General features: G+C 50.5%; 1 protein-coding gene across 2 annotated transcripts in view; it reads left to right on the top strand.

The window, feature by feature from the left end:
- Positions 1–3180: 3180 nt before the first annotated feature.
- The window catches only part of LOC102461099 (1-phosphatidylinositol 4,5-bisphosphate phosphodiesterase gamma-1-like), an 88041-nt gene continuing 75760 nt past the window's right edge, over positions 3181–15461 (top strand). Inside the window, exons 1-2 of one of the 2 annotated variants that reach the window (XM_075919990.2) lie at positions 3181–3300; positions 3808–5045. In XM_075919990.2, coding sequence (XP_075776105.2) covers positions 4826–5045 — 220 coding nt within the window. In that variant the 5' untranslated portion in view covers positions 3181–3300; positions 3808–4825. The remainder of the gene's footprint in view (positions 3301–3807; positions 5046–15461) is intronic. The other variant, XM_075919991.2, reaches the window with a different exon arrangement.

Below are 15461 nucleotides of genomic sequence, written 5' to 3'. Positions count from 1 at the left end.
ATCATTGTGGGCTCAACAATGAGAAATCTTTCGACACATGCTGTGCTCACAACACTTGACATCCTGTTTCAGCTATAAAAGAAAAACAGCGGGCATGATTCTGCCATCTGGGACCTGCTAACCTTTAACAGGGGAAGTGTGAGCCATTGGACAGAAATCCCCAAGTAATAACTGAAAAATTCATGGAACGACTCCAACAGACTCCACAACTAAGCTAGAGTTTGGATTCCAATCTTTTGGATGAACCAGAGATATTTATTACCGACAGGCACACTAATATCATCCTGATCTACAAACTCTTTCAGTTTTTTATATTCATAAACCTTTTGTTTTCTATACTTAAGGATTGACTACCCGTGTGAATCTGAACTATATTTTGACCATTCTACACATGGATGAAAAAAGAATGATTAGAGGGAACATTGACTGTGGTATGTAACTATCACTTAAATCAGCGTCTTTCTGCTTTCTCCCTCACGTCCCCGTGTGGCCAGGCACCATTAATCAGGAAAAATCTGGTCAGCATTTAACATAGAGGAGGGATCACTCCAGAAAACACAAGGTGCTGTGAAGAGAAGTGAAGTAGATGGAAATCCTTGTGGTGAATCGATATCGCACGAACATCTCCCAGGGAATGTTTTGCTCCAGGAATCGCCATCTTTTTGCTGCAATGTAAAATTGTGACTCTGATCGTTCAGGTCATTAAAGAACCAATAATCGTTAAAGCCCGGAGTTCTACCATTTTATCTTGGCAAGCCCTGATGTGTATTGTATCTGGGGCTGCAGGATTTCCCATGGAGAATCAGGCAGTGGTGCATGCTGCCAATGGTGCCTCTCCTCCTCACTACCTCTGTGTGTGTGTGTGTGTGTGAGAGAGAGAGAGAGAGAGAGAGAGAGAGAGAGAGAAAATGGCGGAGATTTCTCAGGGCTGTGTCACTTTCCAGCACTATCTTCCAGAGTCACTCCCACCAGCTTTCTCAGACTCTCTCTTCCCCCAACTCCCCCCCCCCCCCACGCCAGCCAACACCTTGTTCTCCTCTGTGTCCCATTCATCTCCTTCCACCTCAGCCCCCCCCCCCCAACCTTCCTCTGGCCCCTTCCTGCTCTGAGAGGTTGTGGGGGAGAATCTCCTGCTGCACCTTCCCACCACGGCTGCTCTCGGTGTGGGCAGCTGAGGGGAGTCAGGGCTTGTCTCATTGGTGGGAAAAGTTACCTGCAAGGGCAACACCTGGCAGCCTCTTCCAGGATGATAAGTCTGGTCCCAGGACTCCTCCTCACTGGAGGCCAGTCCGTCCCAGGCTCTCACCCCCTCCCACAGCCATGCTGCTCCATGTAGCCTCCGTTCTACTACAGGCAGTCCCCGGGTTACGTACAAGATAGGGACTGTAGGTTTGTTCTTAAGTTGAATCTGTATGTAAGTCGGAACTGGCGTCAGCCGCTGCTGAAACTGATCAGTTTCAACCGCGGCTGAATCTGGATGCCAGTTCTGACTTACATACAGATTCAACTTAAGAAACCCAGGCGTCCCCAAGTCAGCTGCTGCTAAAACTGGTCAGCACTGATTCCAGGAAGCCTGGGGCAGAGCAACTCTGCCTCGGGCTTCCTGTAGTCAGCGCTGGTCAGTTTCAGCAGCGGCTGACTTGGGGACGCCTGGGGCAGAGCAGCTGGGGTGCTGCTGGGTTGCTCCAGTAGCGCCGCTCCTTGGCGCTACTGGAGCAACCCAGCAGCACCCCAGCTGCTCTGCCCCAGGCGTCCTGATTCAGCTGCTGCTGAAACTGACCAGCAGCGGCTGAATCAGGACGTCTGGGGCAGAGCAGCTGGGGTGCTGCCAGGTTGGTCCGGAGCGGTGCTGCGGGACCAACCCGGCAGCCCCCAGCTGCTCTACCCCAGGGGTAGGCAAGAAAAGCCTGGTCTGCCTGGGGGAGGGGGGGGCACTAGCTGCACCCCCCCCCAGCAGACCAGGGGGACAGGAGCAAAGCCGCTGAGCACGCCCGCAAAGGGACAGCCTGGGCGCGCTTGGGCTGTCCCCCTGCGGGCGTCCTCCAAGGCTTTGCTCTCCATCTCCCTGGTCTGCAGGGAGACGGGGAGCAAAGCCTTGGAGCACGCCCGCAGCAGGACAACCCAGACGCGCCCGGGCTGTCCCGCTGCGGGCGTGCTCCGCGGCTTTGCTCCTGTCCCCCTGGTCTGCTGGGGGGGTCCAGCAAAGCCGCTGGACCCCCCCCAGCAGACCAGGGACACCAGAGCAAAGCCGCCGCCTGGGCGGCTTTGCTCGTTTGCCCGGGAGCAAAGCCGCCCAGGCGGCGGCTTTGCTCGGGTGTCCCTGGTCTGCTGGGGGGGTCCAGCGGCTTTGCTGGACCCCCCCAGCAGACCAGGGAGACCGGGAGAAGCTTTTCTCACCCTGGAGGACACGGGTGGCGACCCGCCGCCCGTGAGCTCCGGGGCGAGAAAAGCCCCGTTCGTAAGTGCGGATCCGACATAAATCGGATCCGCGTAAGTCGGGGACTGCCTGTATTGCTTCCCTTAGATTGAAATCAGAAGATGCTTCTACGCAGGCTGGCCCTGAACGAATCTCACTCCACCATGCGTAACACAGCCCACTGCGCTGGAAGACACAGCCTGTGTTTTCCACGCAACCACCAGTGCAAACCGTGTTGCTGTCCATTGCGGCCTTGTAGTTGAAGTCCACCAGGTTCCCACTATGACGCCCCCGGACTTCCTCCTCCATCCCATAGGGGCCGACTCCCTGTCTGCTCCGGGGCTCAGCACTGATGGAAAACCAATGGGGTGTGCTCAGGCTTCATGAGGAGGTTGGAAGGAGGATTATTTAAGATGTCCCCTGGAAGTAACTTTGCCTTAAACCGACATTTTGCAATGGCACCAGGCGGCAGCAGGACCACACATACGGGGCACCATGAAACCACAAGGCAGAATGATTAGACTAGTATTAGCGTGATCATCTTTTCCCAAAGGGGAAACAGGACCAGTGCATGGGGCCAGCCTGAGGAGGCCACCTACCTTCCCTATGCAAGTCCACCCAGCCCTCCCTGCCTTTTACCTGAAAGGCCAGCCCCCTTCTCCTCTGCACGTGAGCCCAGAAGGACCCACCAATAAGTCCCTGTGCAAGTCCCCCAGCCCTCCCTGTCTTCTACCTACTAGGCTGCTCATGGAGTGCTCATTCTCCAGCATCAGAAACCTTAACCCAGTGGGACAGACAGGACTGACCAATGGAGCTGTCCCATACCAGGGAGCTGGATGGAAATAAAATTGCGGACAGATTCCTCCAGACCGCTCCAGTGAGAGGTAAGCTGTGACGTTAGTGAAGGCGGCTTGTAGGTGAGTCCAGTGATTCCAATCCTGTAATTCATGCTAATGTAATTCTATCGCGCATGACTGATTTAGTCTTGATTAAATTAAGCCCCCCATGATAGTCACATATTTGATAACTAGAATATGAAAGAAGTGTATAAATATGCTGAAAATTGCCTCCCCCGCAAAGTAGCAAAGCCCTCCCCGCCCCCCCCCCCCCCCACACACCCCTACACCTCTTCAGTGTACCCACTGGCAAAACCAAAAGTCACTGTCTGTGCTCCATCCCCTCCAGATGTAAGAACCATGCGGACAGCAGCATGTCCCAGCTGCTTCTCAGCCTGCCCTTCCCTCGTCCCTCCAGAGGCAAGCAGGCCTCTCTCCTCTAGATGTCACCCTCCACCATCTTTTCTTCCTCTCCTCCTATTTTTCTTTCTCCAAGATCCTGCAATTTTTTTTTAAATTCCTTTCTGATCTCTTTCCGGCCATGTGTGATTGCAGTTTCCTCTGGGCGTCCATTTCACCAGCCTGAAATTAATCAGCAGAGAGAAGGAGAGAGAGAAAAGGGGGAGGAGAGCCCCCCCCCTTGTCAGCTGGATCCTCAGGCAGAAGCAGGAGCAGCAGCCCCCGGGAAGTCACACCACTACTCCCTCGCCCGGATCTGCAGCAGGAGGGGAGAACTTGAACAGGGGAAACCCCACATCCTCCAGATTCCCTGCCAGAAACCTACTGAACCAACCCCTCTTCATTCCTCCCCAGGAGCTGCAGGAAAAGCCACTGGGAGATTGCCTGTCCCCCCCCTCCCCCTCACACACACACAGCCCTTTCCACCCCCAGTTAGGAGGAGGCTGCTTTTTGCTGGCTGAAGGGGCATTCTCTGGCGCTGGCTGCACAGCTTTTTTACTTGGCACCATCTGCGCTTCTTTCCTCCCTCTCTTCCACAGCTGACAGTGATCCGCAGCCTGGCAGCACTCTACCCGGGGCTCCTCCGCCATGCCCCCCCGCAGCACCATCAGCACCAGCTGGATTGTATGGATCTTGTGTGTGTAAAGGTGCTGCTGTACATTCAGCCTCCTGGACCTGCCTGCTTGGATGATTTTTTTTATAGCTTTTGTTTTGAAAAGCAGCCTCTAAACCTGCCTGCCTGAGCGTTCACTGCTTGCGGCAGCTGCTGTAGTAGAGCAGGGAAGCCGTATTGTGCTGGATTTAACCCTCTTCCTGGGTTGCAGAAAGGGAAGGTTGCAGGATCCTTCGATCCCACCCCCTTCCTCTTTCCCCAGCTCTGAGGAGAGTCCTGGATCTTTGCAGCATCTGTGGTGCATCAGAGTGGAAGCCAGCACTGGTAGCTACTGCAGCAAAGGAAGCCCTTGTCTCCGGAGGTTTGGGGGAGAGCAATTGAACATAAGAGGGTAGATTTTGTTTCCAAGGGTCTTGACTTCATTTCCCAGAGACTCCTTCCTTTCCTGCATGACACGGATCCCGCTCTGTGATTCCGTCAGGCGATGGCCAGGCAATAAAGATGTCAGTGTCCAGGCTGAATGGTGTCAATGGCTTTTTGGAGGACTCCAGGATGGAGATTGGGGACATGGGGAGGATCCTCAGGGGTTTGGAAATTGGGACCGTACTGACCCTATTCTACCAAAAAAAGTCCCAGAGGCCAGAGAGGAGGACGTTTCAGGTGAAGCTGGAGACCAGACAGATCATCTGGAGCCGGACGCCTGAGAAAGTGGAAGGAGACAGTGAGTAAATTCCGCATGGCGTGAACCAAGAAAATGTCTGTCTCTGAAGAGAGGTTACCAGACGGGGAGCTTGGCTGGGTGCAGCTCAGTCCAAGACACCAGGAAAATCCGAGCTGAATGCACTGGGTTGTAAATCTGTGTAGGGAGGCAGCATGGCCTAGTGGATTGAGCACCTAGGAACTCCCCTATTCGAATCTTGGCTGGGCTGTGCCAGTGATTTGCTGCATGGAGCTGGGCACGTCTCTCCCTCTGAGGCTGTAAAATGGGGATGCCAACCGTTGTGAGTAGTAATCGAGATGCAGCCGTGTTAGTCTGGTCTTGCTGAAACAAAAGACAGGACGATGCAGCACTTTAAAGACGAACCAGATGGTTTATGGTGTATATGGTCGTGCCAATTCTCTTCCAGAATTTGATCTGCGGAAGTGGGTCTGGCCCACGAAAGCTCATCACCTAATAAACCATCTTGTTAGTCTTTAAAGTGCTGCATAGCCGTTGTGCGGGTTGCTAAGCTTTGAGAAGTGCAGTTTACGGGTTCTATTTCATTCATTTCTGGGAGGGTGGCAGGTCACTGATTGGATAGAGCACCCGTATGGATGGTGCCCGCAGCGATCCTGTCTCGCCACTGAGAACCCTGGAGCCCAATGTGGCATCTGTCTCATGGCTTGCTGCATCAGTCAGGGAGGAAGAGCACAGCCTGTGAGTGCAGGGGAGTGGGTCAGGAGCATGCAGGTACTTGAGTGGTGAGGTGGCCGGGACGCCTCCACTCACCCTCTTTCCCTGACACAAAGCACCAGGAGATCTTCAGTCATCGCAAACGATGGTGACCTTTGTTTGCACGGCACCCTGGCGAGGGCACCGCCAGCAGCATCGCCCTGGGGCATGCGGGCTGTGCTGGGGCAGAGCGCCACCTACGCAGCGGCCTGCGCTTTCTCCTTGGCGGAGGTCCACTCACGCAGTGACCCAGCCCGCCCTGGCTAACACACTGTGGCTGAGCAGACGGCAGAGGGAAGGGGGTGAGCTCCTCTTCTCACCTGCCTCTCTGTTATTTTTCAGTATGTTCCCAGCAACTATCCCTCTGTTGTCTCTCTCCTCACGCTCAGCCACCCCAATCCCCATCCTTTCCCTGGCAGCTCCGTACTCTCCCCGCCTGCCTCGCTGTTATCTCTTCCTCTCTGATTGCCCTTAGCGTCACAGCCCTTCCTGCTGTAATTCCACTGGAGATAATGGAGTTGACGGAGGAATTGGTGGGGTTTTCCTGCCTCGCTCCACGGATGCCCTTCCCTGTGCTTTAACCCCCCTCCTTTTCTTCTGCTTTCTAGTCCCTTCCACTCTGCTTCCCTCTCGTCTTATCCCATGGGGGCCATGCTCTCGGCTCAGCACGGGGGGATTCACGCTCAGAGTGTGTGTTGCTACGAAGGGGGACTCTGTGGCTCAGACCTCGTGCAGAATTCAGTAAATATTTGTTCATCTGCCTCCTGAGTACGGCCTACTCAGGGTCTAATTCATCACAGGCAGGGATTTTCTCTTTGTGCTGCTGGAAATGGCCGATCCCATCCCTTATTTTTGAGACATGGTTGCAGCCATGATTTCACACAGGAAATTCACACATGGTAGAATCATAGAATCCTAGAACTGGAAGGGATCTCGAAAGGTCTTCGAGTCCAGTCCTGTACCCTCACGGCAGGACCAGGCACTGTGTAGATCATCCCTGACAGGTGTCTATCCAACCTGCTTTTAAATATCTCCAGAGATGGAGATTCCACAACCTCCCCAGGCAACTTATTCCAGTGTTTAACCACCGTGACAGGCAGAAAGTTTTTCCTAATGTCTAACCTAAGCCTCCCTTGCTGCCGTTTAAGCCCATTGCTTCTTGTCCTGTCCTCAGAGGCCAAGGAGAATAATTTTTCTCCATCCTCCTTGTGACACCCTTTTAGATACTTAAAAACTGCTATAATGTTCCCTCTCAGTCTTCTCTTTTCTAAACTAAAGCCCAGTTCTTTCAGTCTTCCCTCATAGGTCTTGGTTGCTCTTCTCGGGACCTTCTCCAATTTCTCCACATCTTTCTTGATATGTGGTGCCCAGAACTGGACACAATACTCCAATTAAGGCCTAATCAGTGTAAAGCGGAAGAATGACTTCTTCTGTCTTGCTTGTAACACTCCTGTGAATGCCTCCCTGAATCATACAACAAGTGGTCTGGTAGAACTTTACAGACTAACAAAACATGTAGATTGTATCATGAGCTTTCGTGGGCATAGCCCACTTCTTCAGATGACTTCTGAACAGATAACTACATGTTTTGCTAGTCTATAAAGTGCTACCAGACCATTTGTTGTTTTTTTCTGTAACAGACTAACTCGGCTACCCCTGAAGTCCCTGAATCATGTTTGCTTTTTTTGCAACAGTGTCCCACTATTGCCTCATATTTAGCTTGTGGTCCACTCTGACCCCTAGATCCCTTTCTGCAGGACTCCTTCCTAGACAGTCACTTCCCATGGTCATGGCGATAACACTGACACTCCACACGGAAGGCCCCACTGGGTACGGAGTCTCCTTAAAGTACAGTTATCCTCTGTGGAGTGGCTGTGGAAGACTGATCCCTGCTCCTCCTGGACATTTCAGAGTCAGAGCCAGACACGTCAGTGACAACAATAAGTGTTTACTGCTGTTACGTGTATCGCCCCGGCAGGTACAACACAGCTCTGGGAGAGGGCGCACCAGCCGCAGCATCGGTTAAGTTCCAGTTGCAGGGTCACCTGTGTATCTTCACTGCTTTTGTTTCCTGCCTTTAATTAGGCCTTTATGACCGTGTTGCTCTCAGTGAGGTTGCATGGATAGAACCGAAGACATAATTTGAAATAGGGATGTAAAATCCCGTTTAATTGGTTAACCGTTCAGCATTATGTTTAACTGGTTAACCAATTAAAGGGAGGCATGGTGGGGAGCCATTCCAGCCCAGCTGGGCTGCAGGGCATTGTCCCTCCCCCCCCCCCCCCCCACCGCCCCCGTGCCACAGACAGCTGGCTGGAGTGCCCCTGCCTAAAGAATGCCCAGGTCAGGCCTGCCGTGGACAAAGGCTGCTCTGGCCTGGCTGGAGCATCCCTGCTTGCAGTGGGCTCCGTGGGGCTGGAGCAGCCCCCTACCCATGAGCTACTCCAGCCCTCACCAGTTAACCATTCACATCCCTAATTTGAAAACAATGGAATTGCACAGGTGTCAGGACAAAACTTAACCGGGAGAGTCATTATCACTGCCAAAAAGATCCCAGCTTGACTCTCAGGGTGTGTCCAGACTACAGGATTTTTTTGAAAAAACGTCCCCTGCGTCTAGACTGCTGCTATGTTCTTTCGAAAGTAAATTGAAAGAACGTGGCAGTTTTTTTGACCGCAGAAAACCTCGTTTTACGAGGAAAAACGCCTTTTTGCAAAAGTGATCTTTCGAAAAAAGGCACTATGTAATTCAAACTGTGCATTTTCGAAAGAGAGCATCCAGACTGCCTGGGTGCTCTCTTTCATAAAAGCGGCTTGCTTTTTCGAAAGTACTGGTTGTAGTCTACTCTAGATGCTCTTTTTCAAAAGAAGCTTTTTCAAAAATATTTTTTGAAAACACCGGTTCCAAAAGAGGCTTGCGGTCTAGACATAGCCTCAGATCCCAGGACAGTACACAGAAAAACATCTTTCTGCTTGGAAATGGATAGAATTTGTCCTAGGGATGCCTTTTAATGGTGATTTTTCAGTGCAGAGAGTTGGTCAATTGTCAGTTTGCAAAATGATGCTGCACTTAACAGATCAACAGTGCTGTGTTTCAAAGTGCTGTGCACACACTAATTAATCCATCCATAAGCCAGCCATAGGAGATCTGTAAGTCACACCCAAGTTTATTAATGGTGAAGCAGTACGGAAAGACGTAGGCCTCAACTTCCCAAAGTGTCCAGTAATTTTGCATTCCCAACTTGAGACTTGTGGTACAAAGTTGTGGCTCATGGAAGTTAACGTTTGCTCTTGACTTCAAAGGAGCCAGGGTATGTCTACACTACCCCGCTAGTTCGAACTAGCGGGGTAATGTATGCATACCGCACTTGCTAATGAAGCCCGGGATTTGAATTTCCCGGGCTTCATTAGCATAAGCGGGGAGCCGCCATTTTTAAATCCCCGCTGCTTCGAACCCCGTGCAGCGAGGCTACACGGGGCTCGAACTAGGTAGTTCGGATTAGGGTTCCTATTCCGAACTACCGTTGCTCCTCGTGAAACGAGGTGTACCGGTAGTTCGGAATAGGCCACTGTCAGAAGACAGGACACTGGGCTAGATGGGCCTTTGGTGGACCAGTCTGGCCGTTCTTGTATTTTTCTGTTATATTAACTGCATGTAGGCTACTCCTCCATAAACCACGCCTAACGTGTCTCAAAATTAGTGTCAAGTATCAGAGCAGTAGCCGTGCTAGCCTGAATCTGCAAAAGTGGTAAGGAGTCCTGTGGCACCTTATAGACTAACCGAAGTGTTGGAGCATAAGCTTTCGTGGGCAAAGACCCACTTCATCAGATGCTTTGCCCACGAAAGCTTATGTTCCAACACTTCGGTTAGTCTATAAGGTGCCACAGGACTCCTCGTCGCTTTTTCAAAATGAGTGGATAACTTTGAAAATATGAGCCAAAGTCACCCAGAAGGGTTGCCAGATGGTTTCCCAAAAAATACCGAACACATGTGCTAAAAATGTGTCAAGCAAAAAAAAAAAAAAACCACCACAACTATGCTTAACACTGAATGGGAACTTTATTATAAACAATCAACAGTTTATATCATATATTTTGACTACATGAACCTCCCAGTGCCAATCACGGCCCCGCCTCCCCAGCCACTGCCCCCGCCTCTACCCCCACCAGGTTTCCACACGCAACCGGCTGAGCTGAGGGCTCCCTGCGCCAATCACAGCCCCGCCTCCCCAGCCACTCCCCCCCGCTCTTGCCAGGCTTCCGTCGAAATACCGGACATTGCACATGTCCGGTATTTTCTGAATTTTTTACTGGACAGAGGGCACAAAAAACTGACTGTCCGGTTGAATACCAGACACCTGGCAACCCTACCCAGAAAGCCTCTAGCAGAGCTTGGAACAAAACCCAGAAGTGCCTGGAAACCAGAGCTTTGCTCAGACCACTAGACTTCTCAGCGTCCCTAAAAATCTTGGAAGTTGATTGTTACCATAAGGTTTCACTGGATTTTGGATGTTGATAAGAATCAGGTGGGAATGACAGTAGTTCATAAACTCTTGGAAAATGAAAACGCTTATTATGCATTTTATTTCAGCCCACCATTTTATCTCCCCACTTGAGGAACTCTATGTATTCTAGTTTGCCTCTCCTAAAGATCTGGTATCCGGTGTGTCTGTAGAGCTCTCTATTCTGTAATAATCGGGGTAAGGCTGTAATCCTCATTACCTTCATCGTGGTGCCCAAAGGCCTTAGAGACTGTCTCTTCTGGGATTTATTTTACCAACATTAATCTCGGTGGATTAATCTGTATCACACCCCAATGTGCGGGCCAGGTTGCTCTTGTCTCAGTGGGGTGGTGGTCTCTGCTTCTTGTCCCAGACCATTGAGGTCGCTCTGAAAGCTGGCAAATAGCTGTTACATCCCAGAGGTGGCTCCCTTCCTCTGTGGGGTGAACTAATTCCAAAATATAAAGTTTCTAAAGATCATTAGAATCCTTCTGAATAGAGGGTGGTGGAATAAGACTATTAGCACTAGTGCAGAGATAAAGGCCTCTGCACTTGTCGGTACCTGTAGAATTTATACAGAAAACTCCTAAGTGTTCGTGCCAAAATAGATTCCATGCTGTGTTTCTATAGAGGCTCTACTTTAGTTCAGTGATAGAAATGTAGCCATGTTAGTCTGGTGTAGCTGAAACAAAATACAGGACTATGTAGCACTTTAAAGACTAACAAGATGATTTAGTTCAGTGTTCATTAGCTTGCTCCCCATGTCACCTAATTTTCTAACCCTTCCTGAGATCATATGTTGTGTGTGGGAGGAAGGTATACATAGGATATGTGTGGTTATATGGAAGTATACTTATGTACAGCCTGGGTGTTTGCATGTGTGTTTGGGTGTAATTGCTCTGGGTTATATATAGGCTGGCAGCGTATTTTTGGTGTAGGTGTAAATTGATGTTTGTGAGACTTAAATGAATGACTATGATTATATACGGGATGAGAGTGTAGTGATGTAAGTGTGTACTGCACTGTAGCCTGCTCTCGTGATTGTATCATGATATTTGATATTTGTTAGTAGGGCTCCAGACAATGCAGTAATGGGATTACATGGGAATCTTGGCTGTCTTTTTCTTTTCTTTTTTTTTAAGGTATATTTCTAGTCTGTCTGGTTGCAAACAAAAACTTGAAAATACGACCTCCGAAATCCAGAAGGCAATTAAAAAGAATCCAGCGTCTGTTTTTAAAATCTCATGATTTTTTAAAGACAGTCTCATGATTTTGGGGGCTTAACCCATGATTTTTAAACATTTTGAGGTTGGTAATACTGGCACTGGGAGTCTATGATTGTGAGTGTTTGAATAGATGATGTAGATGTGTGATTTGTATATGTACGGGCATGTATGTGAGCTACAAAAAGTCAGGTTAAATTATTTAATGGGCCCTTCTGGCCTTAAACTTTATGAATCTCTATTTTCAGGGGAGTGTGATGTACAGTTGCATGTCTATTACGTTAGGACTCTGAGGGTGCATCTACACTGCACCTGTCGCTCGAAATAAACTACACAGTTTGAGCTATGCACATTGCATATCTTATTTCGAGTCAATTTCGAAATAGCTTATTTCGAAATGCGGTGCTGTCTACACAGCACTTATTTGAAATAAATAGCTATTCTGAAACACCCCTCACTCTTACAGGACGTCGGAAGAGCGAGCCCGTTACATTTCCAAAGAACAGGTGTGCTCAAAAGTTATTTCGGCATACTGGAGGTATCCTGAATTAGCGCTGCAGTGTAGACATAGCCTAACACGAGCTTAGCACTAACGCAGCATTTTATATCTTGAGAGCACTTTACAAATATTAAGTCGTGATCCTGCTGACTCCTCCTTAGCTTTCAGATTCCCCCAGGTCTTGGCTTTTTTCTAAACCCCAGTCTTGCTTTTGGAATCTGCCCTTTCCAGTTTCCAGTCAGTCTGAGAACCCCTCTTTGTGCATGGGCTTTGTCCAATAGAAAGGCACCCTGGGTGTCTGATATAAATTGATCGCCCCTCTCCCCCTCCAGCTAGGAATGTGGAAGGACTTGCCATCACTAGAACCAGTGAGTTCCTGACTTTTGAAGTGGGGAGCAAGAGGGTGAGATGGGCCACAGAAGAACCCCCACCTGATCTGATTTCCCGAATAACAATTCTCTGCTTGTCGTTAAGGCTTGGCCTACACATGCAGTAGCGTGTAAGGTATGCTGAGCCTTTCCCCGCTGTCTTCTCCTGCCAGAGCCTTTTGCTGCAGCAGGGAAAGGCAACCAGACACTGGATTGCTAACCATATCAGCATAGACCATGGACGCACTGGTAGTGGATAGAGAGAGCCGTGTAGAGTATGCCTGCTAAGGTTCTGTGTGGCTTTGCTCATGCCTTGCTGTCTGCCCGCCGTTGGTATCTGTACCACGCAGTCTAGGTACTCTGCATGTCACAGGAGTATAGACGTTGCTTAAGAGTGTCTTCCCTTTGAGGATCTCAAAGCACTTTGGCAGCTGATCCTTGTGGCTCTCTTGGGAGGTAAGTCACTGTCATTAACCCCTCTGCAGACAGAGCATGAGAGACTTGGCCAAGCTCACACAACGTGTCGGTGGCAGAGTCAAGACTCAAACCCAGCACCTCCAGAAGCCCAGTCGGCCACCCTAGTCTCTTGATCCCTACAGCCCTGCATGGATACAAAATATTGTTTCCACACCCACATCTATACAGGCAAAAATGAGCCACAGCTATCCACATCCACCCGCGCGGATATCCGTGGATTTTGCAGGGCTCTGTTGATCACACAGTCTGCAGGCTTCTGAAAAACCTTCTTTCAATCATCATGTGGTGGGACATCAGGAATGAGGTACCCAAGAGAGACTCTTGCATCTTCTTGGCTGGTGTTGGTAGAGATTCATGGAGGTTAGGTCCATCAATGGCTGTTAGCCAGGATGGGTTGGGATGGTGTCTCTAGCCTCTGTTTGTCTGGAAATGGGTGACGGGGGGGATCACGTGAGGTTTCCCTGTTGTGTTCCTTCCCTCTGGGGCATCTGGCATTGGCCACTGTCGGCAGACAGGACACTGGGCTAGATGGACCTTTGGTCTGACCCAGACTGGCCGTTCTTATGACTTTGTCCTAGCACTGAAGTGGTGATTTATAACAAGCCCAACTATCGCTAGCAGCCCTGCCCTTAACCCTTCCCCTTAGCCAGGGGAAGAACAGATGGAAAAATGGGCTGGAATGGGGGCCAAAGGGTAATAATGAGTGATCCAGAGGGGGACCCCAAACTGTGCTCGCTGCCCGTCAAAAGCATCTAGGGAGTCAGTGGATGCCGCCCAGAGGAACTCTGCTCAGTGTGGCTACGAGGGACCAGAAATAGGCTACACAGTCATCAAGTGCCCCTCCCCCAATCTGGCTTCCCCCTCCTGGTATGATGGGGGGCTAGCGTGGCCAGGAGAAGGCTGCTGAGGAAGTTTCACGACTTGGTGGTGGCCCGAAGCGCTGAGAGGCCGTGCCGTTCCTGCTTTGGTACCGTCTTTTAAGACCCTGGTAGTCTTTCATCACCGTAACCACTGCAAAGGTAGTCCCGCCCTGCTGCTGAGTGACATAGGGAGTGTCTGCTATTTTGAGGATGTCAAGTATCAGAGGGGTCGCCGTGTTAGTCTGAATCTGCAAAAGCGGCGAGGAGTCCTGTGGCACCTTATAGACTAACCGAAGTGTTGGAGCATAAGCTTTCGTGGGCAAAGACCCACTTCGTCACTTGCCTCTGGAAATTTCCACTACATGCATCTGACAAAGTGGGTCTTTGCCCACGAAAGCTTATGCTCCAACACTTCAGTTAGTCTATAAGGTGCCACAGGACTCCTCGCCGTATTTTCAGGATGTTACAGAATCGAGGCTGGGCAGCAGAGCTCCGGGATCCAACTCGATTTATCTAAGCACACACCTTGTCAGGCCACTGATCTGTGTGCCTCAGGCTCCCCTTCCAAAGCAGGTGGAGCTGTTGTAAATCTTCAGCCGAGTGACTCTGCGGAAGCCTGATGGTTTTTTGTTTATAAAAAGGGAACTGGAAGAACTGGGGAGAGTTGCTGGCTCCCCTGTGTGTTCAGTCCCAGCTCCATGCCTTGGAGCCAAGGGTGCAATCGCAGGACTCTCCTCAGCCCTCGGCTACCGAGAAGGGGACTAGGGCTCCAGATCTCCCCCTCACGCTTATCCCATTATGGTTACCCTGACGCGCTGCTGGGGGCAGAGTATATTTAATCATTGGAAAGTTCAATTCTCTAGTTGCCAGATGGCTTCCTGCTTGCACAGCCGGGGCTGTTTGAATAGTTTTCACTCTTAGGGACATTGCCAAGATAGCATTCCCTCCTTTTAGCCCTGTCCTGGCACTTTGAAATGTACCATCAATATGGTGATCAATTTGTAAAGGAATTAATGAGGCATCTTGTAGGCCCCCTGATGAATGTATTAACTGGATAAGCAGGCCACGCAGTGCTGCTGTGTATGGAAATAAAGGAAGGCTTTAAGGCAGAAGACCCTTTGCTGTTGGAGACTGATTACACAGTCTGTTAGCCCAGCCGGAACTCATGCTGTTTCTTATCGTATGAACATGTCCATGGGCTTCCACATGTCTAGGGCTACCAGCCACCATTGTGCCTGAGCTGTCCCCCTGCAGCCAGCCAGCCATCAACCATGAGGAAACGCGGAGAATACGAAGCTCAGGGAGAGTCATGGGGTCGCCCCCGGGTCCTGCGGTTCCCCCGCTTCCACAAATTACGCAAGACTCGGTCACTCAGACGAGAGACCTAAACAAGCCCAGCGTGCGGCACAAGGTGCTGTTGGGAACCCGAGCATGGAGTCGGATAAGCACCCTCCATCGCTGCCAGGAATACAGGGGTTCAGTTATTATACCACAGAGCACTGGCTGTTGTATACAAACAATGAATTATCTAGTGCACAGAGTTAGGGGCCTGATTCTTAGTCACTGAATTGATCCCACCAGGAGGGAGGTTACTGATCCAAGAGCCCATCCCTGCTTCAGGGCTCGGCTGCCCTTTTCTGTTGTCCCCTTCAGCAATCCTCTCAGCACTCTTTCGGTGCTCAGCCGCAGTCTCCCCTTGGTCACTGGGGTTTATCTCCACCACCCGCAGTGACACTGGAGGGGAGCTCAGCCTAGGGATGTAAGTGGTTAACTGGGA

This window comes from Pelodiscus sinensis, chromosome 2, assembly GCF_052426305.1.
Source record: "Pelodiscus sinensis isolate ZL-2025 chromosome 2, ASM5242630v1, whole genome shotgun sequence".
Classification (NCBI taxonomy): domain Eukaryota; kingdom Metazoa; phylum Chordata; order Testudines; family Trionychidae; genus Pelodiscus; species Pelodiscus sinensis.
The sequence above is the reverse complement of the archived record's forward strand: the minus strand, read 5'-3'. Positions and strand labels throughout refer to the sequence as shown.